This window comes from Tetrao urogallus (assembly GCF_951394365.1).
Source record: "Tetrao urogallus genome assembly, chromosome: 1".
Classification (NCBI taxonomy): domain Eukaryota; kingdom Metazoa; phylum Chordata; class Aves; order Galliformes; family Phasianidae; genus Tetrao; species Tetrao urogallus.
In genome coordinates, this window is record NC_136813.1 from 73,549,751 (window position 1) to 73,577,721 (window position 27,971).

The window sequence follows — 27,971 nt, forward strand, 5'->3', positions numbered from 1 at the left end:
AGCTGCAGTTTGCTGTTTCTTGAAACTGATGCGACCCCAGATACCACCCAGCAGGAATGATGAGCCTGCAACACTCCCCACAGTTGCAGGAAGCCTCTATCTATTCCTGCCTCCATAATCCTTTATGAAAGAGCCTTCTGAGGTCCCCACAACAAACTGGTCCAGATTCATGTGTATTGGTATTTCATTTTGCAGATAGATGCAGGTCTTATAAAAGAAGCTTCTAGTTTGATCATGCTTGTCTTCTGACAGCACCGAAGAGGCAGTGGCCTGGGCAAAGCCACACTGCAGGATCCAGCTACGATACCCATTCCTCAGAAATGGGTCTCCATTCTGGGCTGTAGGACTACACTCTGAAATGTCATCTTAGGGGCAAGATTTCTCCTTTGGATCATAATATTTCTCCTTTGGACCACCACTCCTATTCCCTGGGCTGTCCCGAAGCCTTTGCTTAGACAGGGCATCTTAAGTTCCTGTGATGAATCTCCCTGTCTTTGTTCCAGCCTGGAAATGTCTTACATTACAAAGCACTGCTTGCTACAGAGTTTGATGTCCCCTGAGCCCTGCCTGTCCCCTCCACAATTACTGTCTTGTGCAGCAGTCTTAGTGTGGTTAGGGCAGTGTGAGGATAGTCCAGCAAAAGTCCATAAATATTATTTTTATTCATGAAAATGCAGATTCCTGTCTCTTCCTCCTTGTCCTGCGTGGTGTCTCATCACAGGCTCTCTCCAGTGAGTACATATCTCAAATAACTTGTGTGTGGCCAGATCTCACCTGCAGAGATTTTCTGTGTCACCTACATTCACAAGAAACAGAAATAGCAGAAACAGTTATGAAGAGTCTAGCTTTAAATTATGCTACTTGAGTTTGTAGTAGAAACAGAATGACTAAAAGGCTGAATTAGCAATATAGAGAACAGCGTAAAAGACAAAGAATCTCTGCTTCTCTTCACAATTGCAAAACTGCATTCTTTTGTCTTTGTTGCAGTTTCCCCCTACTGCCAGCCAAGAAATCAGCATGTGAACATGTCCATGGAAATAAATAGGAGGCATTATTTTTGGAGCAAGCTACATATCCCCAAATTAAGCAGTTTCTATACAATCTACAGAGCCGTGCTGGGCACCAAGGCTATGTAAGAAAGCTTTGACTCATTTAACTACCTCAGTTTCAAATCTTTTTAAGATGTATGCATAAAATTCTCCAACAACAAAGAAACACGTTTCAGTGTCAACCTGAATCCCAAGACAAACAGCACACAACTTCAAATACAGACCTGAAACAGCTTACACAACACAGAGCTTTTAGTCATTATAATGCTATTTTCCATTTAAATAGCTCTACAGCTCCAAGTTCTACATAAAAAGCTAGTTACAGAAATCACTGCATCATAATTCAAATGCAACATTCTTGCATGCATAAAAGTGCATTGTGAAGCTGAGCATATGACACTCAATATCACTTTTTATGTTTACAGAGTATGTTGTAAAGTGAATCTTTTTTTTTTCTCCTTAAAAGATGCGAGCTGCTGACAGCAAGTCATTTAAGTGTTCTACTGTCCTTATTTCTTCTCCCCCTTGTTAATCAATTTTTAAATTTTCCACATTAATCATCACAGAAAAGACTTTATTCTTGTTTACAATTCTGGGCACGTACAATGAGTTTTTTGTATCATTAAAGCTAATATTTGCTACATCAGTGAAAATGCACTGCTGGTAGATCTGTCTTGGCGTGCAAATTCAGCATTGGTTTCTGAGGATACAAACCGTAGAAATATAGAAGATATTTGGAAAATTGGGCACAAAGCAAGATACTTGTTCAGTTTAGATTCATAGTCAGATATCCTAGCTTTGCTTAAGAGCTACTGAAGATAAATATGCATTTTAAGATCATGATTCATCTGACCTATTTTAGATCTCTGCTTTGAAGGGACATGAACTGAGTCTTGAGAATCAGCCTTCGCTGACTCTGAACAAGAAGCTGATGTGTGTACGTGTGATTAGCCAGAACCCACCTTAGGAGCATGGTTTGAATTCATAGCCAACGACAGCCCCGTGTTGTGCAATGCCTGAGCCTCCAAACCTCACCTCTGGAGTACCTACACATCAGAGGGAGGGTTCTGATCCTCCTCTGGCAGATATAGCTGCAGAGGCACAATCTGTTCCTGCCTGCCTCATTCCCCACTTTCAGCATAGGTTACCCACACCCTTAGGGTTGGAAGCCATGTCCACAAACTGAGGCCTGATTTGTTCAGTATATGATCCATTATATTAGCTCAAAACCCAATAAAAGCAGTTTTCTATTCCAGCCTGTAAACTTGAGCACAGAAACAATAGCATCTGTTACATTCTGTTGCCTCCCCTTCAAGGCATTAATTTCTAGCCAATGTGCAAGGCAAACATCAGAGACAGTCATGTTTTAAATCACAGCAGTTAAATTTGTCCTCAGGGGTACTAAATCACCAGTGTTGTTTCCAGCAGCACCTGAGTTTTCTTTGCAGAGCTGCCGTGAAGTCTCCAAATGGGCACAGGGTGAAGAGGTCCTCCCTTGATGAAATTCATAATATCATTCAGTTCTTGTATCCCTTCTTTTCTTTCCTCTTGCAGGGGCTGTCCTTTTTTCACGTTTGTTTTGAGCATGTCAAGTTTTCATGTTTTCTTCCTCACACCCTCACAGAAACTTCCCTTGGCAAACATCCCATCAGCCTGGTTGGGGACCACACTGACTTCTGCAAGCAGTTTTTATATTATGCAAGCTGGTAGTTTTACTTAATAAGAAAGTCTCAAAAATTACCATCTAAATCAAAGCCAACAAATCCTGAAAGAGGTAGCAAATATGTCTTGGTATCACAAGCACCTGTGTTTGTATTTTAATTCATCGCAGATGTTCGGAAGCACCACAGTATCTCAGAGAGCAGAACAAACTTAGCATGAGTTTGTTGTATCTTCTTTGTGGAAAGGAGGGGATTAGAGCATCCTCCCCACAGAGAGACAAGCAGTAACACTCCATTTTTCACCATCTGGTGCCAAATATCTCTCAGTGAACACCTACGTAAGTTTTTGTGTGCTGCAAAATAAATCTTGGCACTGCTTTCTGAACCGGCTTTAAAACGAGTGCACTACAGACCACGCAAAAAGAATCCAAACTCTGAAAGCTTTTTTTTTTTTCCCCCAAATCATAGTGATTCCAAGCCATTCCAAGCTAGGATTTTGTTTCGCTTGTCTTGTGGGTTATAACTGTAGATTATCAATCATATCAGCTTATTAGTGTGTTCTCACGAGGCTAGTACACACCGGTAAGCAGACAGTAGGTGTAATTACAGTAAAAACCTCAACATAGTGCTTGAGAGCTGTGTTGGTTTTTTTAACATAGCCTAGTAGAATTTCGCCAACTGCAAGGTGGCCTTGTCCAATAATAAGTTTAAATGCAATCCAAATCCAGGCATAAAGAAGAATTCAGTTTCTTTCTTCCCCTCTTTTCTATCTTCTGATAATTAATTTTGAAAAACAATGGCAGTTCTGTCACTTGCCATCAAACCTTTTAGGTTCATGAACTTTCTAATGAACAATAACCATTTCTGAAGAAAACAAAATAATTCCCAAATACATTCACTTTCTGAGAACAACAATTTCCATTTTAAAAATAATAATGGTGACATGACAGTTTTCCACCACTTCCATGATAAGATTAACAGATGATCATGCTGGAGAAAACACAAATATAATAAAAGCAAGTTTAATGCCACAGAAGAGTTGGTCCTGTTAAGCAGTGCTCATGGTGTCAGGTCCCATTCAGATCCACCCAGGAATACTTCCTGACACAAAGTTTGCCAACCAATATCTCATCTTTCCAAGCCCAAAGGCCCACAGTGGGTCTTATCAAGCCAAGCCAATTTCTACGCCTCCCTCCAGTTTCTCTCTCTTCCCACTATCTGTGTAGTACCACGACACAATAGCAATAAAAGCTGAGGAGTGTCAGCAAAGCAGACAGGAAGGCGACAAAAGCTCATGAGTTGGAGTACCTAATTCAGATGCTCCTCTGCTCTACTGCTTCTCTTCTCCAACCCTACTGGGGTTAGATGCTCATTGCTCATTAACACATTGCATTGCAATAAGCTCTTCCACCCACAGTCACAGAAAGGCTGCCTTCCAGGACTTGTTGGAGGTTACCTCTAGAAATTTCACCAGTGTGACAGATCTACCCACTCTTCTGCCTCTAATGGGAATGGCCAGCATGCTCCAGCTATTCTCACACAGCCAGCCTCCCAGGGCTTTTCAATGATGCCCCAAAGTTACAGCACCTTGTCACTACTGAAAAATGCAATTAATGGACTTTCACAATAAAGACTGTGATCTTTTAATTCTTGTTCTGAACTGAGCCTTCCGTGGGCTTCCAAATACGTCCTGCAGAAATCTACATTACCAATTCAACTGCTTGGACAATAAAGTCAAAGAGGGAAAATGTCTGTAGAACTGTCATGTGATTCTGTTCCTTTCAGCATATCACTAGCATAGCAGGTGATGACATTTTCTTCTGGAAAAGGTTATTGACTAATGCTGATTGACAAAGCTGATTTTGTAGAAAGTAGAGTATCCCTTCCAAAGGATTATGAACTGAGTACAGTGACGAATGTACAAGCTTCTCTTGGTGACCCATCCAACGTGGCCACTTCATATCTGATGTTGGGGCAGAAGGGAAACATCTCTGGAGACCGATATACAGGGTGCAAAGCTTACCATGGCTGAAGTTCAAAGGCCGAGGTGTATGGTAGGACCAGCTGGATCTCCCCTTCCCCCATCTTCCATACACAGCAAGCCATAACTGACCTCTTCCAAAGCTGATCCTAACCTGCCACTCCACAAAAAGTCTTGGAGTTGTCCCCTTTGTCCCACATCAGGGCTGGTGGCAAAAGAGTACTATCTGTTAAAATATCTCAAGGTTAGCATAAGCCTTTTTAGCTGTTATACCGGAGCCACATCCAAAAATAATAATAATTATATCCCTAATGAGATTTCATGAGCAATGGTAAAAACATATTTGTTCCCAAGCTGCTACAAGCATGAAAAGCCTAGGTACTTATTTTCCACAAACAGTGACTGAAAAGCAGACAGGGAAATTTTCAGCAGAGAATGAGTCACATCAGCTCAAAGGCTTTAATGAATGTCAGACAAGCTGCTGTCTGTGGACCCTTGATAGAGCAGCTGTTTGCCTTGCTACCAAGCCTGCCCATAGTGGGTGGATGGGAAATGCTTCGGGGGCAGAACTGGAAAGCTCTAACTTCTAGCCAAAAAAAACAACACCAAGTTCATAATGGAATTTCTTCTATCTAAAGCAACAGCCTATGAGAAACTGCTTTTGGAAACAAACTGGTGTTATTTGGCATTGTTTCTGTGGAAACTTTTCACTGCAGCCTTTACAAACTTTGACCCAAAAATCTGTTCCTTTCTAACTGTAATTATTCAGGACACTGTTCCACAGATATATGCCTTGATGTAGACCTAATAACACTGAAAGCACTAGTATCAAATTTAATTTATCTTTCTCGTTAATTTTAGCTCACTTGGATATTTGGGGTTGACTGGTCCTTGACAGGAATTCAATGAGAAAAGGCACAAAAATCATGGAAAAAGCCAGAGTCTTTACACATACCTCAAGCTTATGATCATTAATAACCATTTGTTCATTATTGTTGCAGTACAGCATCAGTTGTAAGCAAAGTGTAAAAAGCGAATATTTTTAGCATCTTAGCTCTCAAATAGCTTTCTCTGGGACTTAGGAAGTTCATACACTATTTCTTTCGGAATACAAAGTATAATACAAGTTCCTCACTACCCTAGGTAAAAAAAAAGTTGGAATTAACGTTAGTGAAGTTGGTAAAGAATGATGTGGGCGTCATAAAATTAGTAAGTCATAAGGCCTGTGCAGCCTTAAATTCTTCCTAAGAGAAAAAAAAGAAACAAAACACACAACACTTTTTACCCACAGAGACTCCTAGACCAGACAGCAGAAGTTATAACAAGTTTTCTCTGGAATTCTCTAAAACTCCCTCCCTTCCCTTCCTGTCTAATTTCTATGTTGCTACAGCACATTAACCTCTATAGCTAACAGGTGGACCTGGTAGAAGAATGAATCATCTACCACAACAAACCACTCTTAGCAAACAACAGGTAAAATGATACGTGGCTGAATATCTGTAGGATGCGGCATAATTCACCGACATGCCAAAAGAACAAAACTTGGTATAGAAATTTTTGTCATTACTCATCTTATCTATCCTCTTATTTTTTAAAAGTTTGGTTTACTACAATCTGAGATATAAACACCGCTAGCCTTGGCCATGTAGCACCTCCATCACCACCTCAGATGGTCACATTGGCAGCTCCAGGCTCTGGACAAGAATGAATGCATGTAAAAGACAAAGTAGCCTCCCATCCTCTTTATCTCCTGGCCTAGGGTGGCAGCAGCAGTGAAGAGGTGAGGTGGGAAGCTCTCAGTGCCTCCAGGTTTTGTAAAGCGTGCCATAGCCCAGGGCTCAGTCTGGGTTAGCGCAATTGCTGGGTGAGGTTCTGCGGCTTGCGTTATGGAGGAGTTCAGATGAAGTAGCCATGGCCTCCAGGCCTGAAAAGATATTAAAGGTTAGAAGACTTCTTTTTCTTTCTCTGTCTTCAGATCTTTTCCGCTGAACCTCTACATGTGAGAGAAAGGATGAAACTGTAGAACCCTCCATATTAGTCCATTGGATTGTTTCAGTAAAACATGGGTTTAAACCCAGTCCAAACCCTGCCTTACCCTCAAGGGGTGGCTTGGGAGTCTCATTTTTATCCAATTCCTAGTCACCACAGAGTCTGGTACATCTTACAGTTAGAAGTATTTAAATCCCTTGTTACTATAATTACCAAATTCACTTTTCTTGTTTTCTTAGTTTTTACATAGCTGGAACATAATTTTATTTCTCAGACCTCAATTTTGTGCTTGAATGAGAGTGAGCCAAGCTAGTGCTTGTGATTCTGGGAAGTCATATTTGCAGGATATCGCAGACAAGATACTGTCAAAAATTGCTAGACTGACTGTGTGCTGGGTTTTTGCATTTACAATAGTTTTGCTCAAATTGACATGAAGAAAAGCTCTTTAAACATAAATCTAATTCACTTAAAAGTAAGATGAAAAGGAAATCCCCTGCACATGTGAGACTTTATCCATTGCTGGTTAATATGCAACCATTAGTTGCAATGGTTTGCTGACTAATGTGTTACCTGTTGAAATTCTAGAATGACATGCCCTGCCAATTCATCCCTCCCCAACTCCCACGTGTTATTCACAGCTGAATATGCAAATTATGTTTTCTTCCTCAGTTCCTGATTTTTCAATTCCAAAACTGATACAGTTTCCCCTTCACTTGCAATGTGCATCAAGAGTTTCTGCAAATGTTATGAAATCTAAGGTTACAGGCATTTTCAAGAAATAGAAATCAAATTGGGCAGAAGTTCTTTGTAGAATGATCTGTATTTGACAATAACAAAGTATACACCTCTTGAAGAAAAATAAAATTAAAAATAAAAAACAAAAAACAAAAACAGCAAAGAGGAGCAATTGGCTTGTACTAATTATTAATTTCTTGGAAAAAAAAAAAATGCAACGACATCATAAACTGTCAGCCCAGCATACAGGGCAGCCTGATTTTTCTGTAAAGTCCATGAACATGTTTCATTTCATTAGTATCAGTCCAAATAGCCAGTCATGCCCTAACGACTTTCTGGGGCACAACCAGTGGTTTTCACCCAATAAAGATCAGAGGGCTGATAAGTGCCAACAGCAAAGTTGTGCTGCAGGAGAGAGAGGCCAGAATTGAGATTGAAAGTGTTGGGCAGTTTTCACAAGAATTTGCACAGGGTCAGCATAATATTAAATTCTAATATCAGTGGTGAGCAGAAGTCCAAAAGCAGAATGCTCTGAGATGGACGTTGACAAGGCTGTAGCTCCCTGGTGAAAAACGGAGTAGGGAAGAGATGATTCCCAGTACCACCATACAAAGAGGCACAAGTATGTCCCATCAAAAGAGCAGGGATGAACAGCCAACCTCTAAGTCTGCATCTGCACGGGTAGGGAGGATGTCCACACTTCAAGGCTGATTTGGGAAGGTTCAGCTCCTGCAATATGACCACTGTTGGAGCAACTTAGCATTTTCCTCCCTTTCTAATTTCACTTTAAGAGTGGGAGATTCAACTGGACAGAAGAAACTCAGGGATGGGAATAAACAATGTGGAATTCTGAGACCTAGTGAAGGCTTTCTTGGAATCTACTTAAACCAGAGACCAGACAGGAGACAGAAATGTGGACCTTTTATGGTGCCAAGTTAGAACGCCTGGAGAACATCTAGCATGGCAAAATGTTCCAGCTGTACTTGGAGAGGGTAGCCAGGGCAGGCATGTTCTTGAAAGGACAGCAATGCAGCTGAGGAGTATGCAAGCCTCCCTGCAGGGTGCAGATGTTGAGGGGCAATGTCTCTACAAACACCAGGTCCATCCTCCAGCGCAAGAGATCACTGAAGAGTGCAGATGTGGAGTGGGGGACCCAAACACAGCAGCCTAGTGAGTTAGAGAAACACACATCTGACAGTGAGACAGGATCACTAAAATGGCTGCTGTTGAAGAGGTATACTGCTCAAGGAGGAAATTAAAAGTCATATTCTTAAAGCCAGAAAACAAATATATGAATTCAGAATGAAATTGATGAGGAAAGATACGCTTATGAACAAGAGCTTAGTGGCGTGAGAAAAGATACAGTAAAGACAAAAAGGACTGTAAAAATGCTTTGAGTCATGGAAATGCATCCTTTACTAGGCAGAACATAGATATGAAGACTGCTTATTTTGGTTTACAAATAAAGATAGGGCTGATGCAAAATGGTATTAACTTTGTTTTGTTTTGGATCACAATAACAAGAATACTAAGTAATGAATGATAGCTTGAAGTCAATTTCTAATTAGTTTGATGTCTGTTGGACTCAGTGATCCTTATGGGTCAATTCCACCTCAGCATATTCTATCATTCCGTGAGATTCATTTAATCAACATTTCTGAGTCCACATTTCTGGCTTTCATAACACGGATAATAAAACTGAAACGTGGATCAACAGATTGGGAACAATCAAAGAAAATCTTTTGGGTTTACACTGCTCATCAGTAACATTTTCAAGACATTTCTGCCAAATACACTTGGGACAAAGATTTATGGTTGGTGAGCATCTATAGCTGAAGATCCTGCTTTAAAGCTGAAAGAGTCTGTACTTAAAATAGCTGTTCGTAGCTTGGAAAAAAAAAAATACCAACACTTTCCACTAACCAGGATACTGTGAAATTATTGAGATCTGCTTCACTTTTCTCTGAAGCAGACAGGACTGGAAGTTTTGAGAGGGTAAAGTCTTACAGCTGTGGCATAGTAGTGGACATTGCAACACAGAAAAACTTCTGCATTCTCAGGAAAGTTGTATTTCACCCAAATAATGGGTTTCTGTACATGATCATAGAATGGCATGGAGGTGCCACCCATCTTGAAGAAAACAGTCTTTCTATGATTAGTTAGCTGTCTCCTGCCCAAGGAAAAGAAGCTCTGTCAACATCTGACAAATATTTTTCAAACTTATTTGGAAAAATCACCAATGAGATTTACCAAACTCCTAGCACAATAACTAGTGTTTCCTTATCCTCACGAGATGGTATATTTACAAAATAAAAATCAAATACAGCTTCCAGCTACTTCCTTGATAATATTTTCATGCTTTGTTGTAACACAAAGCACAGTCAATGAAAATTAGATGGGTAACTTTTAGTCTGAACCGTGCTGTTGATAAGAACAAAAAAAGTATAGGTGAAGTTTTTCATGAGATTGCTTAACGTGAGGACTTCTGAACTTCTCTCTTGATTTATTAAAGCTCTGTTCCACTTGAATCTCTGATATATGGAATTTCAAGAAGAATGATGTCTCTGGGAGGATGCAAAGGCGAGGTGAATTTTTGATGGGAAGTTAATATCAGCAATGAAATAGGGCAGCTTCTGCTGTTTCATAACATAAACCTTGCTGAGAGGCTGAGTAGGCTTTGCATCTCCTTAATGAAGATACATTTTTTCAATTTAAAATCTTATGCAAGTGAAATACTGCTTTCACTGATGATCACAGATGGAAATCAATTCAGTATTACATGTTCTGAAATAGATCCCATAAATTGTCTCCACTCCTTGATTGCAATAAAAGCCTGACAACCCACACAGCTGAGGCTCTGTCTCTCTATTTGGACAGCAGATGGTATTCTGACTACCAGCTTATAAACAGAGTAGCTGAGCTGGAAGCAAGGATAAGCCTGAGAGAGATCTACAGACGTCTGATTAATATGACATTTCTTCATAGCATCTGATTTTCAGAAGCTCTTGAGAATTTAGTGTTCAAATCTCTGAGATCCATGATATACTGTACTATACAAGGTCATTCATGTCACAGAAAACTTTATGGGCAACAGCTCTCACTGTCAGAGGGCATTCAATATGTGCAGACACAGGGTACTTCACAGGCTGAAAACTACATTTGTTTTTGGCTGTAACGCTGCAGGCCTAGTCTCACAAACTGCTGGGAGCACAATTTATCTTACTTGCACTGAATGATTCATGGGAAAGTACAGGAAAGGTGAGTCCTCTGTCTCAGGGAGGGAAACTGATGTGGTGAAATTAAGGCGTTAGCACTGGACCAGAGGCTGATTCTGCTGGAGTGATGACAGCAGCTCAGTGGCTGCTGGAAAAGCGCTCACTGCACTATACCTTGCAAGGCTCATTTCCCCTGACTTTGAACGTAGGGGCAGTGAAAACTGGTACCAGCATGCATAGCTCATAAAGAAATCACTCTTAGCTGGAAAGTGAACCAGCCTCTTGGGCCTGCAAAGCTGGGCTATGTGTACACAGACCGCCCTTTAACCTCTATGTCTTACTGTACCAATGATACACCATTGCCCATTTTATGGTTGAAGTTTATCAACTTTCAGGTCCACAGTAACATTTCTGCCCTCAAAACAGCCTCCATAGGAAAAATAAACATTTATTTGTACAGCCATGCAGACACCAGTCACTGGATACCAAGTTTCTCAGCTGGGGAGGTCTACAGCTTTAACTCTGCTGCATCCAAGCTAAGAAACCTGACAAGATTTAAACTCCTAGTACAGCTAGAATCTCCTTCAAAATTCTCTCCTCCCAGGGCAGTGATGAAAGATGCTAGAGTAGGTGATGAGGAAGCAGATGCCCTGCCAACTTATTCTCCTAGTGGGTAATAACAAACAAGAAGATTTGGGTGATGCACAACCATGCTTAGGGACCCTGACCCTCTCTTGCCCTCTCTTGCTCTACAGTCCAAGGACATATCTTGAGAAACATCAAAGTGTTCAAAGGAGGAGAAGCAACTCAGTCTATGGTTTTCATTAAGCTTTGCAAAGGACAGACACTGAAAGCTGGCCTACTATATGCCTATGAAAACATTTGCTGTTCTCTCCTCAAATTAAGCTAACAAAAATTATTCATATAGCAAACAGAGCCAGATCTCAGATAAGATAGATTCATATATATATATACACACACACACATATATATATATATATATATTTATATATATATATACTTTTTTTTAGAAGATACAAGGTTTTTTTTTAAGACTTACAAACAATTTTGTGGGCTTACTCCAAGCCCCCAGATCTGATTTGGTAACATCACTCTCATCTTGGAGGAGAATATGGATTAGTGTTGAGGGCAGCTGGGCTCAGGTAAGGGGAAATCTGAACAGCCAGAGCCTGCTGGAAGTACCTATGAATCTACTAGAGCATGGGAAGCTCTAGTAGAACATGGGAAGTTCTCAGGAAGCAGAGTCAAAGAGGACAAAAGATGTGCACTACACAAATATGCCTAACGTTAATTACTGAAGGTTTTCATTCCCAAACTAGTGGAAGAATAACAGCCTTAATTTTGACAGTGAGCTGTTTAGAATTAAGTGGAAGAAGCTGCACAGATATCAAAGGAAAAAAAACTCACCTATAATCATTAGACAACACTAATTGCAGGGGAAATCCTGTGTGTGTATCTGTGGATGGATGACTGCATGTCTATCTACAAACACATTGATTGAGTTGTTCATGTATTACGACTTCTCAATTAAGTAAAAATAGATGCAGCAATAAACTGTGGGGGATCTGTATCCACACCATTCAGTGTCTGTGAAAAGATGTTTTCCATTGGCTTCAGTGTACACAATCTGCAGCCATGTTTGGTACCCAGAGTAGACAGTAAATGATGTCTTTGATTTTTTTTACTTTGATATAATAATTTTGGAGTACACAACCATTTGCTCCTCTTTCTTTTCCAGTGCAAAGATAGTCACGGGCTTATCGGTGTAGGAGAAAGTTCTCAAGCGGCTCAGGCAGGTGCAGCTTATGGATCGCATATAGGCACGATCGACCCAGATGCTTTCTGATACACAATCGGCACAGCTGGGCAAGGCTGGCAGGGCCTGGAAGAAAAGAAAAAAAACAGAAGAGCAAGCACCCTCATCCCCAGTATAAGTCAGAAGGTAACAAACAGCAGCAAGGTTTGAAAATCAAATTGAGGACTGCACAACAACTTTCTGAAAGTTAAGGAGAGCAACATACACTGCTGACCTATTTTGCCAAAACAGATTCAGCACCTCGAAACCTTTGAACACTAAAAGCATTTTTATGCATGCACAGCTAGGCTTTTCTGAATCTTCTCTTGAGCAAATACTAAAAGTTCCATATAGAAGTTTGCACTAGAGACAGTGCCAGGACGTATAGCTCTTGTGCAGGGCTTGGCACTTCCTGAGCCATGAGGGAAATGTTGCACTCTGTGACAATATCTTATTATAAACTGGAGAGCCCACTGACAGCAAAGTTGTCCACAGACTCATTTTGTGGGTGTTTGCATGTCACCACAGACCATGGTGCTGTCCCCAGTGGGGTGAACAGGATAGAGCTGCCAGCCCCAGAGGAGATTCACCAAAGTCTGCTTTTACTACAGGAAAATGGAGGCACCTAAGCTGGTTGCTAACTCCCCTCAGAGAATAAATTTATAGAAATTTGTAGGATTTGTAGAAAAGAGTACTTGAGCTACCATCACTGAAGAGAGAAAAGAAGCTATCACCTCCCATGACAATTAAGAAAATGGAAACATTTTATATTTCACATCAAATAATAGGTAGGAAGATGAACATTTAAAAGAAGACATGTAAATAATAAGCACGGAAGAAAAGTCAGGAGGAATAAAGAAAACTCTTGAAGGGAATTCCCTAGGGTCCTTCTTTCAAACAGAAGGACGTCGGAAAACACAGATGAGGTGAGGGAGTTGTAGATGTTGGATACAGAAAAGTGTCTGCAAGTAAGACTGAAGGAGTATAAGGTACAGAGAAATCTTCACTTCTGAGAAGGGAAGAGCCAGCAGTAACTGACAGACCCTATGGCCCACCTGATTTTGAGGGAGGATGGGGGTACAACTTCAGAGTAAAAATCAAGCAGAGGTTCAGGAAGGGAGGAGATTTTTAATACTGGCATAGTTATTTATCTACAGAAGCTCTTAATTACACCAGGCAACTGAAGTGAGACACCTGCTTTTGCTCAGGCCTGAACACCTCAGACACAGGGACGGAAGTCACAAGAAGTGAGAAGCATTCAAGCAAATGTCCTCCAGAAGTTTTTGAACGTGACAATGATAGAACCTGAGGGAATGTCATGGAGCTGTGTCAGGGGATGGGCTGCTGGGGGTTAGGGAAAGGTTCTTCACCAAAGGGAGGTGGGCATGGCTCCAAGTGTCAGAGGTCAAGGAATGTTTGGACAAAACTCTCACACACAAGGTTTGAATTTGGGGTGGTCCTGTGTGGAGCTGGGAGTTGGAATAGATGATCCTTTGGGGTCTTGTCCAACTCATGTAATTCTACAACCTTTCTATGACATTCTGTGGCAAATTAAATCACCATGTGAAATGTGGTGAAAGAGAGAGGGACAGAAGAATCTTGGACCAATGTTTCACTTCCTCCATAAAACTCACCTGCATGCAGAGGCCAACACAAAGCTTATACACTCCACTGACATTAATTACCATTCAAGAGCTCTTAGGCTTTCTATGCACGTTGTATTGCTCACCACAGGCAGGGAGTGAGCTGTGACCAGGAAGGCAGAAGCCTGGGGCACAGACCAGCTAGCAGGAGACAAGTGAGCTAGGAAACATGGAGATTAGAGGACAGGAGGAATTAACAAAGCATGTCTCTTCTCCAGGGATGGAGATGCGCAAAGTTTTGGTTATATGGGGCAGAAGTGAAAATAGCACAAGAAGTGTTAGATTTATTTCTGCTTAGAAGTTTATTCAATTAGATTGGGAAGATAACTAGAAATATTGGAGAGCCTGCATGTAAGCTGCAAAGGGTATTACTGGTTTCTGCTTGGATCGCAGTCCCATAAACATACATTTGTTGGCATTTTTTTGTTTTTGTTTTGTTTTTGTTTTTTCCAGGAAGAAGGTCATTGAGCCACAGTACTTATCTGAACATAAGATACTAAAATAGCTGTGATAATATCTGTGAGTAAACTCTCATGGCAGTTTTCAATCCTCAGTCCTTAGAGTCTTGGCTCGTAAATAATTTACCTTCGATAAATGGAAAACAAAGGCACAGAATAACTAGCCAATTTGCTCACTAAAACTCTAATTTGTCAGCAGATCTGGCAAGAAAACAGAGATTGCTTGCTCATTTCTGTGTAGTGTGATACAGGCTTGAAATCAAAAGAGAACTTACAGACAAGATTAAGTTCATTAAGAAAACGGCTTTAGGTAAAAAATTAATACTGTTCTACTTTGAAACGACAAAGGGGAAAAGGCAAAGGGGAAAAGGCAAAAGAAACCTTTACCTTCACAAAGTAGAAGTGCCTGCTCCACTTTGCTGTTGGGTATGGCAAGGTCCAGGGCACATTTGAGTTCAGCATTTCTGCATTTCAGGTTAGCACCATAGTCTGCCAGCAAGACAACTATCTCTGCACTGGATTTCCTTGCTGCTGCATGGAGAGGAGTGTCTAGTAGCTTCCCTGCATTGACATTGGCTCCTTGGGAGAAGAAGAATGCAGGGTTGGTGCAAGGAAAAAGCAAGAAATATCTGACCTTGCACTACACAGATTGGATATCCACTGGTAGCCTCAATAAATGAAGGGGATGAGTGGCACCCAGGCCTCTGTGACAACTCTGTGACATCAGTGCAAAACTCAGATCAAATATTCTCTGTATAAGTGTCTACTGGTCTACTGAGTCCTCTCTACAACAGGCGAAGCTGGTCAACCATTGAAGTTCTTAGACTGTCAACCCAATAGATGATCATAGAATCATAGAATCATAGAATCATAGAATCATAGAATCATAGAATCATAGAATCATAGAATCATAGAATCATAGAATCATAGAATGGCCTGGGTTGAAAAGGACCACAACGATCATTTAGTCTCAACACACCTGCTATGTGCATGGCTGCAAACTGCTAGACCAGGATGCCCAGAGCCACATCCAGCCTGGCCTTGAATGATCACTGATCAAAACCTATGACAAATTTGTTAGTATTAAACAATCTATCTTAGATTGTGTTATTTTAGTTAGAGTGAGGAAAACACCCTTTAGGTGCCTGTAATAACTTTGAGAGCACAGCTAGCAAAATGGTTGCCCTGAGCTAGCCATGTGCAGCAGAGCCGTTCTTCCAGCAAGCGTCAACAGTAGAAATTTACACTATCTTATATATTGTGTCTGGGCCTACAGAGATTATTTTTTCAAGCATCTTTACTGCCGTTTTCATCATTAGCTGAGAAGAAAATGAGATTAATGCTTAGCATGGCAATTTAATTTTTCATAATCAAAAGACTTGATTTTGGTCATCAATAATAGCTGATATTTTCTGTTTCCTGCCATTGTTTTAGAAAACTCTGGTTTACTTTCACATACAAATGGTCTCAGGTAGATCTCTGTAATTAGAATTTTCCAGTAGGGAGATTCTAATTTCATAGAATCATAAAGATTGGAGAACCCCACTAAAATAATTAAGTCCAACTGTCAGCCCATCCTCACCATGCCCACTAACCATATCCCTCAGCACCACATCTATACAGTTCTTCAACATCTCCCAGGATGGTAATTCCACCACCTCCCTGGACGTGTATTCTTCATGAATACAAGTGAAATTTTAATTATCTCACAGATTCAAGCTGTCCAAAAATCTCTTGCAGAAATCCTTCAAAATGTTTATGACATAGGGGTAACTTGGATGGAATTGGGATGGCTTACACTACCCTAGCTCTCCCCCAGCTTCTTCTCTGGACGTACCAAGTTCCAACAGCTTCTTGACACAGTCTGTCCTCTGGTACATGCAAGCAACATACAGCAGGGTCCCATAGTGCACGTCTTCTTCGTCAATGTCAACTCCATGAGCCAGAAGAACTTCCATGCACTCTCGGTGTCCTGTGCAGCAAAAGAGAACTATCACTTAATTGCAGTGACACAGTGCAGAATACACCCAAGTACAATCAATGAGGCATAAGAGCTGGGAGTAAGCCAAGCATATTTATCTGTGTTGTATAAGTTTTTTGGGGAGGAAGTAAATGTTTTGAAGCCAATAAGAGATGCATTGCACACTTAGTTGCTGTTAGCTTCACTCACAGACTGTTACCTCTCTTGACTGCCTCATGAATGGGTGAAGCAAGGTGGTTCCCGACCTGTGGCTTGGCTCCAAATTCAAGCAGCATGTTTACACAAGCCACAGAGCCACTGCAGCAGGCATTAAAGAGAGGAGTGATCCCATCAATGGTGACTGCGTTGACCTGAAACAGCAGGACATGCTCAGAACAATCCAGTATAAGAGCAACGCCCTTACAGCATGCATCATGTGCTCAACTAGAACGCTTGTCGTTTAATGTCAGAGTTGATTTGGTTTGCAACTTTCAAAGTGTGAGACAACACGTATAACATTCTCCTTTGAGCTCTGCTCTCTTTCCCAGGCACTTAGTGCCATAAGGCCACATCATTGCTTGTTATGAGTGACCCTCCTAGGGTTGCTCAGAAAATGCAGATTATTTCTTTTTAATGCAGAAAACCTGAGTATTGCCTATTTTGTACCAGCCCAAGTCCATTACATGCTCAGACAACTCTGATATTTAAATGAAAATATAGTTCATGTTTAATACATTCATCTGAAAACACATTTCCAGCAAAGGACATATTCACAGAAACACTGTCATAATCCCAAACAGGAAAAGAGGTCAAAATGGTTTGTGTTTATGCACATATGTGTGTGTAAGACAGAAAGCATTTCCTTCCTTGACATCCAACATAGATACCTGGCAAGAGCCATCATCTGTGGTTCTTCACTGGGAGAGCATAGTCCTGTGTTGTGCTGTGCTGCAGCAGCTGCAAGGTCTGACTGCCTAGCAAACACTCAGAGACAATTTATGCAGCAAATCTGCATTCCTTTATTTATTTATTATTATTATTATTATTATTATTATTATTATTATTATTATTATTCTGCAAGATGAACAAAGAACAATGGGTTCTGCAAGCATACAGCACAACATACAGAGATGGGAGATAAAGGGCTAGAGTTAGGCTCTGCCCGTAGCCTGTAGTGTCGCCTGGGGTTGTTGTGGCCAAAGTGCGCTAGGTCTTGTTGAACTTAAAGGCAAGCATCAAACTGGAACATGAAAACCAAAAGACTTTATGTACCACGAACAGGTTGTTTTTCATAGGTCAGCAACAGACAATTCAGAGATGATTCTTCTAATTAAGAAAAGGTAGTGCCACCTTCTAATTAAGAAAAGGTAATGCCACTTGTATAACAAAATCAAGTAAAATTGAGCAGAAAGTTTCTTCTTCATCTTTCAATGAGACTGAAATTGGTTGTACAGTATAGGAAGTTAATTCATGTATTTTGTTCTTCAAGATAGCCTGATTTCCTGTTTTAGTGTTGCTCAGTTTCTTGCCATGTAAACAGTGCTTAAAAAGTGTGTAACCCAGCTGAATGAAACATGCTCTCATATATATCATCCTATTTGGGTATCTCAGTTTTTAGTGTATATCCTACCTGAGATCCAGCTGGGGAAGTTATTTCAATAATGGATAAGCTGTCTCATTTATTTAAGCACGTCTATTTTTACTTACATGACATTCCCAAAATATTCCTCAGAAAACCAGAGGCAATTTTAATGATGACTATGGGGGAAAACAAAACAAAACAAAACAAAAACCCGTATATAATTTTCCCTGGGGTGATTGCCACCAGCCCAGGACTCACGTGTGCGCCGTTCTCCAGCAGTAGCTTTGCACAGGCCACATGGCCACCCAGACAGGCTTCATGAAGAGCTGAGACTCGATCTGTTGTTACCAGGTTCACATTGAAACCCTGCAAGGTAGAGTATGGGGCATGAGGAGAGAGCCTGGCCAAACTCCGTGGCAATCCTGGGGCACCAGCAGTGATTGGGCCCCGGACAGAGAGGTAGGTAGTGGCTAGGGATGCATGTGGGTCCTGTTACTGCTGTCTGCTGCTTGTCCCCAGGCGTTGTAGCTGGTAATGGTTATAGTTCAGAATTCGGTTGGACCCTTGGGCTCCATCATTTTGGGGAAACAGGCACCCTTAGGATCTGACTTCGCTTATCTCAAAGTAGTTTTCGGTTAGGTGGGTTCCATGCTAAAAATACATACACTGACTATATTGAGTACCCAGTGTAGTTCACAGAATCATACAATTGTAGAATGGTAAAATCATAGATTGGTTGGGTTGGAAGGGGTTTTACACTGGAAGAAAAGAATTGGAGTCACAATGCTTCATTATCAGCATTTCCCACAAATGACGGTTCTTGTATCTCTTCCCACAGAAACAGACACCGGGTTTATTCGCAAAAAACCAAGAAGCTGCCATGTGTGCTGTCCCCAAAATGCAGCTGAATCTTCTCGTGATATTTCACAGCCGCATGTGAGAACAGGCCTTGAAGTAGGACTGAGTGTCTTCCATAAGACCATTTCCCCTCTGTTCAGTGTGCTATAGACGTGGCAGCTCACGAGATGGCAGCAGTGCACTGTTTAGTACGCAGCTACAAAGGCTTTCAGTAGGCATTAATATCAGTGAGCAACATAACACTGTAAAAGTCACCAATCCTGCTGCAGTAAGCGTTAAAAACAGCCACTGTAATCACTTCAAGATAGAAATGTAGTGATAGGAAAACAATCATTTTTTCAGCAATGTGAAAGCACTGTTCATGCGAAGGCTGTAGATAAATTTTTCCTGCACATTACATCAATGCATAAGAGCAGATAAAATCTTTTTTTAAAATGTTGAGACTATTCCATTTTATAATTATATAGATATTTTATGCTTACTGATGAGTACACTCCTTCAAGAGAGATTTTTTCTAGAGGCTCCTGATAAGAAGAGAGCTATTCTTATTAATTATTCAGATATAAATTTAACAAATTAAAATAATTCCTTGCAAATGAATGAATAAGTACTGATATCTTGGATAAAACAGCAGTCCCCTCCATTACTAAATGGAGACCAAGTTATAGATCTTTCTATAGCTGTCTGCAAAATATTGTTGGCATTAAGCTTGTTCTCATGCGAGTATACATTCTTACTAGTATATCTCAAAAACAAGATGCTACTTTCAGTGCTAGATCAAGCCTTGCTGAGTCCTTGAGCTTTCTTAAAACTTCAGTGCTCCATCTCCTCAAAGGCACAAACAGCTCCTAATATTAATCCCTTGGAGAGCAGAAGCCTTTCTGACTATCTAAAGAACGGTAATCCAAAGGTAGAGACTTTTGAGTGTCCCATACATACCCTAAATTATAGCTCTCCATTTCATTTTAGGCTAATAGCATAGCTATTAGGCAATATCTATGGTACTCCGTGCAGAACTTTACCCTACTAGTGACTCATCTCCATTTCAGACTCCATAGACATTACTGCATCTATCTCATTCCATCAGCAAGGACTCTCATTCTTCGCTCTTAAAATTAATGTCTTTGGGAACAGGACAAAGGGTAGATTAAATAAAAAATGTATATCTGTAACATCTGGCAGTCCTCCTATGTATAACCATAACCAGTGAAGAACAGAGGCCTCCACTGTTAAACCACAACACCAGGTGCCTGCCATGACCAGGATGGTGTAAAGACAGAACGGATGAAGATAGAAGGGATCTACCACTTCTTATTGTATAAAACGGCTTTACAGAGGGAACTAGATGAGTGAGAGCATTGGGAAATCAGCAACAGCTGGGGGAAATTACTCACTTTTGCCAGACTAGGGACCTGGGTTTGAATAAGGGTGATAAGGAGAAAAAATGGCAAAGCACAACTGTGACCTCCTTACAGCTGTTTATATTCTTACCATACTTCTTATCCTTTCTCGTAAGTTCTTTCCTCCTCTCTTTGTTTTGTCTGAACTTGTGGTTGCTGTTGGAACAGAGTTTGAGGCCGACAGATCTCCTTTTAGATATGTTATGATTATGATAGTTGTTTTATAAAGCAATGCATATTTTTACAGATTTCTATTGTTGGTTTGTTGGTGTTGTTTTTTGTTGTGTTTTTTTTTTTCTCCTTCAAATAGATGATGTATACATTATTCTTGTTCTCCCCAAGCCCAGTTTGCACAATTTATCATTGAAAAAAGAGCATGAGCGTCATTGTTTATCATACAGCTACAAGCAATAGCAGTCTTTGTCCTGGGCTTGTCCTCAGCATCTTAACTAAGCAGCCAATCCATGTCCAAGGGCGTGCATGGGGGTATATTATTTATATGACTGTATTTCTTATGCCTGCAGCAGACTGTTACCAGCTCACTGACTCAGATACAATTCAACAGAAACCATGCTGCTTCCCAACCCTGCAGGCTTTTACCTGTGCAATCAAGGTTTTCAAAGACAGGAGGCGTCCTTGGAAGGCAGCATCATGCAGAGGGGATCTGTCCGCCCAGCTGCCTAAAACAGCAAATTCATAAAAGTTAATTCAGCTATGCAACAGGTATTTCCCCTGGGAGGATGGGGGAAGTGCAGTGACATGGAAATGCAAAATGGGTTTCAAATCAATGTAGTGTCAGCAGCGAAACTGTAGATAAATTGATTTCAGCAGAGCAGCTGAAGGCTCAGCACTCCGGAGGTTGGCCACTCGGTAAGGCGCCTCAACACCAGCTTTGAAAAATAGCTAAGAACACACTTCAGCAAAGATCACAGTTTTAATGCTGCTGGAGACTCAACCAAAGACTTCAGAGCCCTGCAGCACTCACGTTGTAAAAGATATCAGCTTCTGTCTGTTCTAGAGAGCTTTTGTCACAAGTCATATTCCAGTGCCCTTCACTTTATTAAGGGTTTCATAGCAGAGAGACACTGGGACGCTCTGTCCATCAAATGAATTCTGGCATGACTCTGTCCGCTTTATTTCCCAAATTGACAATTTCACAAATGACTTCTCTAGCTCAGACAGGTAGGTAACAAGTTTCATCCTCCTCCTCACTGAAAGTTTTCAGAACAGACATGAAAAAAACAGATCCTGCCCAAGCTTTCATTTTCTTAATCATTTTAAGCTGTTGAACTGTGCAGAATTCTTCTTGCAGGTTTCTTCTTTTCCTTAGTCTAATCTATTTATGTGCCACGAAATAAGTCTGTCTAGCTGCTACCTATACTTATAGCCAGCTCAGATGGAGTGCATTTAACCTGCCAGAGAACAGAAACAATACCAGTGTTTGCATTTGTGCTCTATTGTACAATAGCCCCACAAGCATAGTGCTTGAAATCCACATCCCATTAATTATTTTCACTACACAGCACAACAGGGAGAAAGGAAAAGGTGATATATCTCCATTCCGGATGTTACTTGAGGCAAAGAAATCTCAATGAGAGGCATGTGAACGTCCCTAGGGATTTCAGACCAAGGACAGATAGTACACCAGAGACTGCCAAAGTGTTGCAGGAGGAGGAGAGGAGGTTGACCTAAAAGGCCTATATCACCCTCTGGTTTAAAGCCAGCATTGCTTTAAGGAGTTTCCAGCAGCCCTTAGCATTCTTGTAGTGTGTTTTCATTACCTTAGTACTTCACCTTGTGGTGGCGTTACAGTTTTAAATAGTGTTTTCACTTTTCTCTCCATTTACTTAAGGAGCTGTCCCTGGGCTCCAACAGCAGGAGGATGGTGTAGAAGGACAGCCAGCACAGTGTGCAGCCAGGCTCCTGAGGGCCAAGTAGGACTCACTAAGCAAAATGATGGAAACAGGTAGATGGAGAAAGATTTGAATGAAAACATCCAAAAAATCCCAGCTCCCTCCTCATGCTGGTGTCTGAAATAGGCAAGCTCAGTTCAGAAAGTTAGAAGACTAATGACAAAAAGTAGGGGCCTCGTCCACCAGGAGAGTTCAGAGGTAACAGCTTCATTGCCTTATTAAAACTCCTATGCATATTGTAGAGCATGTGTAAGCGCTTTTCACATGCATTGTGAAGGCATGTGTATGCACACACATGCTTCATGAGAACACATGCTGTTGCATGCTTCCATGCTAGCCACAGCAACCTACCTCCCTGAAATGTGTGGCAAATATAGTTCCCATACAGAGCACTTCTTCCCTCCAGGGCTGTAAGTGACATGTTGGAAAGCACTGTCTTTTCTAAGTCAAGGATAACTTATCTTTAAGTTAAGTTTGGGAGCACTTCTGTTGCACCACACTGCAAAGAGAAGTCGCTGTGAAACTCTGCCTGTAACCCAATCCAGTGCCCCAGCAACAGTGTCACGTGGTCCTATATTTTGAAAGATTATCCTTAATGGCTTTTGCAAATGGCAACTTGCAGATAAAAATATGTTGTAGTCTGCTCAATTTCAAGACACTTTGCTAAGAACCTGTACAAAAAAGCTGGTGTTTGTCAACATCTGCCTGCAATTGTATGAATGCACCAGGAAAAAACAGTGGCAGCAATAAATAATTGGACTTATACTCTAGAGGACAACACACAAGTTAACAACCCAGAGACAGACATTCCTGAGTATAAATGCTCTGTAAGAAATGTTTTGCTGCCATATTTCTCTTGGACAGCGGTGCTTTGGGTGACCATCTTGCACCACAGACAGTTCCACTCACTTTCCTGTACCTGTTCGTGGCAGCTCAGTTCATCAGGAAGCAAGTGTCCAAAACTGAGTCACATAAAGGCCTGAAATGTCACAATGCTGAAAGAAATCTTCAGGCTGGAAAACATGCCTTCATTAGTAGTAAATTTAAAATACTGTGTCATTTTAATTGGGTATTTGCATTTCCAGTACTTCTAATATCTATACGTTATTTTATATAGACACATGCATAAGAGTGATGCAATGGAGGTAAAACCACTTGGGGAAAAAAAGAAACCCAAAAATATGAAATGACCAGCTAAGTGGCATAGTAAGTACAACATATTCCTGCAACATATAATTTTCAAAACCATTTCAGATTTATTCATTTTTATGGCCTGACTTGTTGACATAAATTCACAAAATAATTAGTTATAACCTTCTGGAGCTTTCTTTCAGGAAATCAACACAACAAAAGTTTTCCCTAAATATTCTGTTGGTAAACATAACAAAGCCATCCGTAACCCCAAACCAAAGAATGCCATGCCTCCTAGAACAATCTTTTTATCTACTGTAGTGCCTTGAGCAAATGTCGTCCTCATTCGAGCTGGGTAGCTGTTGCAGTCTCAAATTTTGCACACCTATCACATGCCAACACATACCAACACTGCAAAGACCTCAGAAGTGAAAGGCACGTCAGGTTAAAACATTCACCCTATGCACTTAGCAACAAACTCTTTGTTTTATGGAATCTCAATGACTTAAATCCCAAAGTTATAAATATGTAGCTAATAGACGTCTGTTTGTTAAGAATGTCTATATTTTTACTTTACCTGGGACTATTCCATAGATCTCTTCTGCTATCCTGGCAGCCTCTTTTCTGTTGCCTTTAACAATATAGAAATGAGTCAGCAGAGCCAAGGAAATCTTAATTAAAAGTTTGAAGCAAAACAAAGCAAAAATGGCAAAATAAATGTTAGTGAAAGCCTGGAGTATAGAACTGCCCTCCATTTTGCTTTGAATAGTTTCTCAGGTCTGCTAAGTTGCACCGGGCTATTATTGGTATCAAATGTCATCTATTTTAAACCCTCCAGAACTTGCTGTTCCTCCGTTACCAAAAATACATTGGTTTTCATTTGGTGCAGCTATTTGATACTAAGTAACAATACCAAGTATAAAATAGTCTGAAAATCCCACAACATGCAGGAAACAAATGGAATATTTGAATACTTTTCAGATAGAAACTCTCCATACCACTGAAAGCCTACAAATCCACAGTATATTTGTCCTTTGACTCAAGAGTTGGATTAACAAAGGCTGCATAGGGAAAGTTGCAGAAGTAGTACAGAGATACTGCAAGAAGATTACTCTTCTGTCTTTCTCATCTTGGTAATAGGCCTTGCTGGTACTCACATACAGAACAAGGCAAGCGTATTAAAGAAAAGCATTACCGTGAAAGAAAGAAATAAAGCCATGTATTTTTCAAAGCCAGGACTGAGAAATCAAAGTTATTCTATGAGTGAAAAAATATATTAAGTGTGAAATCAAAAACACACGATAACAGACTAGTATTTTCCATCATTTGGATAAAGAATGGTGTTCATTATTATCCCTTGCAACCAGCATTTTAGTCTTTCAAAAGAATAGGAACATTTTTACATTATCTGTCATTGATTCCAAGGTATATTATTTGAAACTTAAGATGCGCCCTTTAATTTCCTTTTTTTATTTCTGAAAACAAATGGCTTCTACAGACAACAGACAAAGTATCTTTCTCTGCGTGTAATTAACTGAATTTCTGTGGGATAGCCCATTTCCTTTTCATTTAAATATTTATTTATCACTAGTTCCCTATAGGTACAGTTAGAGGGAGATTTTTTTTTTTTTTTTTCTTTTGTATCCTCTCTTTTCTCAGGTTCTTGCACCCTTAAACTCAAACACCTGTGAAGGGAAAGAGTGAGACATCCCAAAGAGTTAGTGGATATGCAGAATGAAATTTTAAAGCAAATTATTTCCCTGGACACTTAAGATTCAATTTGTTTTATAGCAAAATTGCTTAGTTAGTACTACAGCACTCTGCCCTTCCAGTGCACCAGAACTTAGTGTATGCATGGACTTGTTGGAAAAAACACAGCAAAGTGTTGATTTTTTGTTTGTTTTTCATTTTTTCCAAGTGAAACTATTTTTCGAAGATGCCATGCTGAACTAAGATATTACATTTTTACCTGCATCTTAACACTTCACATAAATATTAAGCAAAACTTTCCTTTCACAGTAACATAAGGTGCTGGTAGAAACAATAACATGTATGAATCCAAGCAAGAAAAAATCACCAATTTTTTAAATCCTCTTTGCCACATGACAAGAAGCTGAATATGATGATTACATGGGACAAGTTCAGCTGGGCAACCAAAGAGAAACACAGTTAAGTTTACTCAGAAGCAAATAAATAAATAAATAAATAAATAAATAAATAAATAAATTTTAAAAAAGGAAATTTAAAAAAAGAAAAAAAAGTAGAGAGCCTTTTTTAGAGAGCCTAAAACTGCCTTTTAATATGATGCAAGCAAGAAGGAATAGCACTTTTTGAAAGGGTGACCACAAAACTGACATTTGGTTGCAAAGATGTGTTATCTGCCTTCACAGTCAACTGGGTAGATAAGAGGTAAACTTGTACGAGTCTGCAACCTGCAGAAAAATACAAGAAACTGGAGATCAGATAATTTCTGCTGAAATTCTCCTAACCTTGAAGGAGTGTGAAATCCTAGTAACAATGAAGAGCTCTCCAGGAGGTCTAAAACAACATGAACACAATAAAAATGACTATCCCAGAAAGACAAGCTTCATTTGTATAGCAGCAAATTCACCTTCCTGGCTTCAGAACAGCACAACTTAAAGAGCTGAGTTAAATGGTGGAGTCATTTGAGAAAAACTCATGAGTTTTTATGCATAATCACTTGCATATAAGAACAGTATTGGATTGAACTCAAAAAGTCATCAGTAAGAAGGCAGCTGAACAGTGCAGTGGGAAGGACTGATACAGATGAAGGTGGTGGTCAGATAAGAAATAGCAAGATCTGGCACGATCACTCAGAAACATTTGGCATTTCTAAAACTAAAGGAAGGTGAGCAACAAAAGATAGGAATTGCAGCACATGTTACACAAAGGAAGAGCAACCACAGTACAGAAACAGGAAATGTACCTCCCTTGCTGCTTTGTGTCACTGTGTTGTGTTTTGAATAGGATGGATTGTGCAATTTACTGATAGCTTGCAGGACTGAACTGAACACCTCAACACTTGGTAGAAAAAACATGCCTCATTGAGAACTTCAGCACAATGCCTAACCCACAACAGTCTTCTGTTAGAGTGATTACCAAACTGATAAATCAAAATATCCAGAAGATATGTTAGTCCTTCAGTATAAATGTCATGATGTGGTGAGTGAATAGTTTAACTGGATCCCTTGAAGAACTGGAAGTTAATTTTTATATATATTTAATGTAAAAGCCTGCAAGGAAAGAGCACAAAAGAAAAAACAGACTGGCTTAGAGAAAAAAAAAAGAAAAATTAATTATGGGTCACCTTAACTTCAGTTATAAGAAAAATGTCAGATATGGCCTGAAGAATTTGGCCACGAAATAAAAATCAGAGAGGAACTTCCTCTCAAAAAAATTAAAAGAGGAATTAAGTCTATTTTTACGCTTGACAGTCTTTGAATTACAGCAGTGTATTTCTAAAGTATTTAATTGAGATTTTGAGTAACATTTTCAATTAAATAAGATAATTGGAAAAAAAAAAAAGACACAAACACATTATCTCTAAGGGAACCAGAACAAGAATACATGGTAGAGAACCTAGCTATTTTTCTATCGGTTTGATCTAATAAATGATACTACTTTCCATGCAACCATTGCCTCATTTGCATCCTTAGATAGCACAGTAATAACACTCCAGCTTTTAGAAAGGGTTGTATGTAGTGACTCACTGTTTGCTCTCATCAAGCAGATGAAGGATTCATCTCACCTACCCATAGCCCGTTGCACCACATATATTCTGGTTATCTAAACCTCTACTTTCTGGGCAGGATGACAAGGAATTCCAGGTAATTAATATCTTATCTGCCTCCAACACCTATGATAGCACAGGATGACTCACCTTCTAGATGCATTCCACCAGTCCCTCCTGATTAAACAAGCTTAAAAAAAACAATGTGTACTAGACAATCAGTTTATACATGGTACTGTTCAATAAATACCACACAAACATCATCACCAGACTTAAGCTGGTGCTGAAACAAGTCAGAGTGTGAAAATAATCCTGTTAGGTTCACAAGAAAAATGTGTAATTTCAGTACAAAGACAGATTCAGGTGTAAAACAGCACCTTGCTCTCAGCTTTATTCTTCAACGAAAAGTATATCCCTTTCATCCAAGTGACTGCATCAGTGTGAGAATAATTAGAAAAACTATAGAAGTCAATGTACTTCTGGGTGTCATGAAAAATACAGAGCAAATATGACAAGAGCAGTTTAATGATAGCAAGTCAAGCAATATATTAAAAATATGTAAAATTGATCTTTAAGAAAACATTTGTGAAATACTTTCAGGATGGGTTGTTCTTATGTTTGTTTACAGTGAGTTTTCATGTAACTGAAATTTTACAATAAATGAGCCTAAGTACATATGAATAAAAGGACTAGCAAAACAATATAAATATCAAAAGGAGAAAAAATAAGTTAATTTGTTAAAGATGAAGAAAAGCTAGATCACAAAAAAGTAAGTTCATTACAGTGCAGCCAGCTTCTTACAGATCTATCCATATCCTCTAAAACACAG

General features: G+C 39.9%; 1 protein-coding gene across 2 annotated transcripts; it reads right to left on the reverse strand.

Moving 5' to 3' along the window:
- Positions 1-12,408: 12,408 nt before the first annotated feature.
- On the reverse strand, positions 12,409-24,146 carry ASB11 (ankyrin repeat and SOCS box containing 11; the record flags this gene model as incomplete). Of its 2 annotated transcripts, none has more annotated exons than XM_079547696.1 (7): positions 12,409-12,533; positions 14,935-15,126; positions 16,385-16,519; positions 16,728-16,878; positions 18,348-18,455; positions 20,948-21,027; positions 23,969-24,146. In XM_079547696.1, the coding sequence occupies 7 exons, from the start codon at positions 24,144-24,146 to the stop codon at positions 12,409-12,411; spliced, it is 969 nt and encodes a 322-aa protein (XP_079403822.1). The 2 variants fall into 2 exon arrangements, with proteins under 2 accessions (XP_079403822.1, XP_079403821.1); XM_079547695.1 differs by having other exon boundaries at positions 14,929-15,126.
- Positions 24,147-27,971: the final 3,825 nt, after the last annotated feature.